Source organism: Otolemur garnettii, unplaced genomic scaffold (assembly GCF_000181295.1).
Source record: "Otolemur garnettii isolate 467f Iridium unplaced genomic scaffold, OtoGar3 scaffold00013, whole genome shotgun sequence".
NCBI lineage: Eukaryota > Metazoa > Chordata > Mammalia > Primates > Galagidae > Otolemur > Otolemur garnettii.
In genome coordinates, this window is record NW_003852408.1 from 251321 (window position 1) to 255843 (window position 4523).

Below are 4523 nucleotides of genomic sequence, written 5' to 3' on the forward strand. Positions count from 1 at the left end.
TGTATGTGGCTGGCGCCTTAGCCACTTGAGCCACAGGTGCTGAGCCAAGGGTTGGATTTTTAAGGCTTGGTCTGCATCCTGGTTGACATGCAGGCTACCCAGGTGCATCTGGGTAGGTTAGCAAGCATTATACAGAAACAGAATTCTGTGGTTAGTTAGGCATATATCTTTGTTTCAGTACTTCACCATCTGGTATTTCTTAAAGGTCAGTCTGGGGACATTTGGTACCTCCCAGTCCATTTCTCAGGGAGTCACGTCAAGCAAGAAGTTAGTGAGTACTTTCCCATCTATTAGGGGAGTAAACCAAACTTACTCCATTTTGTTGAGGGTTTGTGGCCCAGAAATTTGCCAGGAGTTAACTGGTATTTTTCCACCTTAGTCTAGGCCTAATACACTGGTTTCTTATTTTTAATTATTTCCTTCTACTTGCTAGAATATAATGTGATCATCTTTTTCTAGCTTCTTGGGTTGATTATCTGGGGTTTTTTGGGGGGAGGGTTGCAGTTTTTAGCTGGGGCTGGGCTTGAACCCGCCACCTCTGGTATATGGGGCCAGCACCCTACTCCTTTGAGCTGCAGGCGCCACCTCTGTTTTTTTAAACCTTCTTTCTAATACTCAAAGCTATAAATTTCCTTCTAAGCACTGATTTACTAATAGCTGATGCTATGTTCAACATGCTTTCACTCTCATTCAATTCCAAATATTTTATAATTTGCATGATGATTCTTTGACCTACAAGTTCTTTGGAAATATGTTGCTTAATTTTTAGCTAAATATTAGCTAAATAGAAATAGTTAAAGGGTTTCTAGTTATCTTTTTATGTCAATAATTTGCTTTACAGTTAATGCCATTTGAAAACATTCTCTATGTGATTTTATTTCTTTTGAATTTATTGAGTTTTTTTTCATGCTTCTTAAGGCAGGGCTTAGGAAACCACGGCCTATGGGCAAAATGTGGCCTCTGGCCTGTTTTTATACAGTCTTTCTTTAGCTGAGAACAAGCTTTATATTTTTAAATGGTTACTTTTTAAAAGATTATATAAGTACCTACATAATGTTCTCGATTTTACCTGTAAATTACTTACCATGTGGCTTTTTAAGAAAAAGACTGCTACCCCTTCTGATTTGGCAGGACCTGAATTTCCATGAGCTCTGTACCTGGCAGCAGGTAGCTTTGCTCAGATATGATACCTCCTGGCTGTTGCTCTCTGCTGGGTGCCTTGGGGTCTTAGTCTGTTGATTTACCCTTTAGGAGTTATCCAAGGATTAGGGGGGACTTATTTATGGCATGTTTTCTCTTCCTTTCTTGCCTGTCTCCTCAGCACAGTAAGACCCCTGCCACTTTCTCACACTCTCTTCCACCATGTACTGCTACAAACTGAGACTTTAAAGTATTACATCCTCTTCACTTTGTCTACTTGTGGTTACTTTCCAACAGTTTTCATTTTGTCTAGAGTTATCATTTTCATCAGGAGGGTTAGTCTAATAAAAGCTCTCTGCCATTACTGGTGCTGCCCTGCACTGAAATTTGAGGCTTAAGACTTAATTTTCCACCATCAAACAAAGAAAACTTGGCAGTAATTAACAAAATTTTTCTTACTTGTAAAAAAAAGAAGAAACTTCATCGTTCAGCGTTCAAATTGCTTGTATTTTATTGTATCTAACACAAATTAGCTGCAAAACTATTTTACCCTCTGTTCTCACACACTGTTAACAATATTGTCTTTAGGTCATACCTTGTGGTAGAGGCCTGTGCCCTTCTGTTTGTGATAAAATGATAGTTTTGAATAGAGAGCTGACATTACCCCAAATTACTTTCTTTCTAAGAAAAAATGAGAAAATCACCTTTCCACGGTGATTGGTGAGATACGCAAGTGTTACATTTTGCTCCCAAGTGATTTTCTGTATAAAGTAATTTTTCACTGAAAGAAAAGGAAGTGATACAAGGCCATGTAGAGACCAGGAGCAAGAGAACATAGGGGAGAGGAGGCAGGAACAGGCAGCGAGGAGATGAGGAGAGAGGTTGTTTTTCTCTCCTAATCCTTTAGCAAGAAGAACTTGAGAAACAGTCTGTGCTTTGATTTTATGAATTTGCCTGTCAGCTTCCAGAACAGAAAACACTCAATTAATGTTAAAAGATAATTTAGGCATATGGCACGACTTTATCCCAGCAGAGTCTTTCTGGGCCACTAGTTTTCGGATTATATTTTACAGTCATGCCCTCTGTGATTGCCTTTGTGTTGTGTTTTGTTTAGTTTGCTTTTAAATATTTTAAAAGTGTTTGTTTTACCTAATCTGTTTCAGTTAAACAGTAATTTATACCTTATAACACTGGTTTTAGAAGGTATTAAAACAGTATTAGTGAGGTATAATTAAAATGCTTTTTAGATTGTAGCATGGCAACTTTCTCCCTTGGCATAACTATTAGACTGTTTAATAAAACACTCTGGTTTTGTTAAATGTTTTATTATGCCCAAATGGATTTCCTCCCACTCCAACTGCCCAGGCCAAAATTAAAGATGAAATTAAAAGCTCTAATCACAGAAAAGAAGAAAACATTCTTTTTATCATGTCTAATTAAAAAAATGTTTCTATTAATCTAGTTTTTTTTGTTTGTTTGTTTCTGTATAGTTCTTACAGCTCCATTCTCAGATATTTCTACTCAGTTCAGACGAAAGTACAGTTAGTCTATTGAAGAACTGTTCTCTCCAGGCTGAGTCTGATTTCCAAAGGAATGATCAACAAATTTTCAAGACACTTACTTCAGAAACCTTGGGATTAAATGACAGTGCCTCCTGTCCTCACTGGTTTGACATAAATGATTCCAAAGTCCAACCAATCAAGGAAAAGGATATTGAACAGCAATTTCAGGGTAAAGAAAGTGCCTACATGTTGTTTTATCGGAAATCCCAGTTGCAGAGACCTCCTGAAGGTATGAAAAGAAAATGTACCAATTTGTTTAAGTTAATGATTTACAGTGTTTGAGTTTTTGCCCTAAAAGTTTGTCATTTTATAAAGAGTACATATTTTTACTTAACTTTCTCTCCTACAATAATGTGAGATTATAGTTAGATTCTCAAAATTGGATTTTCTTGGTCACATAATATCTTCTTACTGTGTTGGCAAACTCAAACAGGATTGAACTATGCTTTGTTGACTTGGCTCTGTCATTCAGCCCTGTGTGGCCTTTGAGTTGTAAGTGACCTTGCTCTTATTTTCATATCTTCCCCTTTATCTTCCTCTTTCTTTTATCTTTCTCTTCAAAGTAATGTGTTCCTTGAGCAATTGAAACAGCACTCGTCCTTGAACTTACTAAGAGAACCCAAGGTCATGGTGCTAAGCATCAAGACCCATAATAATAGACTATTTTTTAATAGAAGTTGTTAACATAAATAAGTCAGTAAGACTTTCTGATCACTTTCCAAAGTATGCTTAAAAGTAAAAAGCCCTAATTAGGAGAGGTTTACAAATTGAGACTTATCTATGATTAGAGATGAGGATGATGTTCTTAAAGAATGAGAATAGTAATCATTTTTATAAAGAATCAATTTTAAGTAGATACTAATTTTCATGTGAATCAAAGGAAATTAACTTTCTAGATCTGAAACAGTTACACAACTATGCTTTTAATCCGAAAGGCTTTGCATTTTCCTGGGAAGAAAAAAAAGATGTGGTAATAAGCCTGATATAAATATTATATATCAGAATTCACAGTTATGGAAATAACTCTTTATCAACAGACTTATGGAAATAACTCTTTTGTATTCTACTTTAATATTCAAGTAAAATATTAGTCTTTGCCATGGAATAGGATTTTAATATGAACAAAACTGGACCATATACTTAATGATAGCTTTCCACTTAGCTTAGGAATGAATAAAGGTCCAGCCAAAATCTTGATAGACTTTTTTGGGGAGTGAAAGGATAGAACTTTATAAAATGATTCTAAAATTCACTAGAGAGATAAAATAATGAAAATTGAAGAAGGGACTACTGAGGGGAAATATCCTGTGTCCTAGAAGCATTCTTCTCAAGTTTGAAGTGCAAAAATGCAGAGGTGAACAGAGCATCCGAAGAACAGAGAGCCCAGGAATTGGTCTGAGCATATTTGGGATTTTAATCCATGGTTAAAATGGGGAGAAAGTGAATTACTCACTAAATACAACTCAGAAGTTGGTTAGTTGCTAGGGAAATAACTGAGGCACTCTCCTCCTTATACCAGTCACTTAAATGGTAGCGCCTTTAATGTTTATGTAAAGAAGGAACCTTAAAATATATAAAACATAAATATTTATCTGATTATAAGGTAGAAATAACTTTTCTAAGCTTAAAAGAAAAGAAAAAATTAAGGGAAAATGATTTAAATCTTAAATAAAATTAAAAAGCAAATGACAAACTAAGGAAAAACAGTCAAATCTATGAGTAGTTCCCCTGCCCTAGAGCGCGCTCACGCAGTGAGTAGATCCTTGACCATAGAGCGCGCTCGCGCGTGTGAGTAGTTCCCCTGCCCTAGAGCGCGCTCAC

General features: G+C 36.0%; 1 protein-coding gene across 2 annotated transcripts in view; it reads left to right on the forward strand.

Annotated features, from left to right (window-relative positions):
* Positions 1-4523, forward strand: part of USP40 (ubiquitin specific peptidase 40) — an 80494-nt gene that overhangs the window by 22691 nt on the left and 53280 nt on the right. For both annotated transcript variants that reach the window (XM_023510390.1, XM_023510391.1), the window contains one exon: positions 2631-2931. In XM_023510390.1, coding sequence (XP_023366158.1) covers positions 2631-2931 — 301 coding nt within the window. The remainder of the gene's footprint in view (positions 1-2630; positions 2932-4523) is intronic.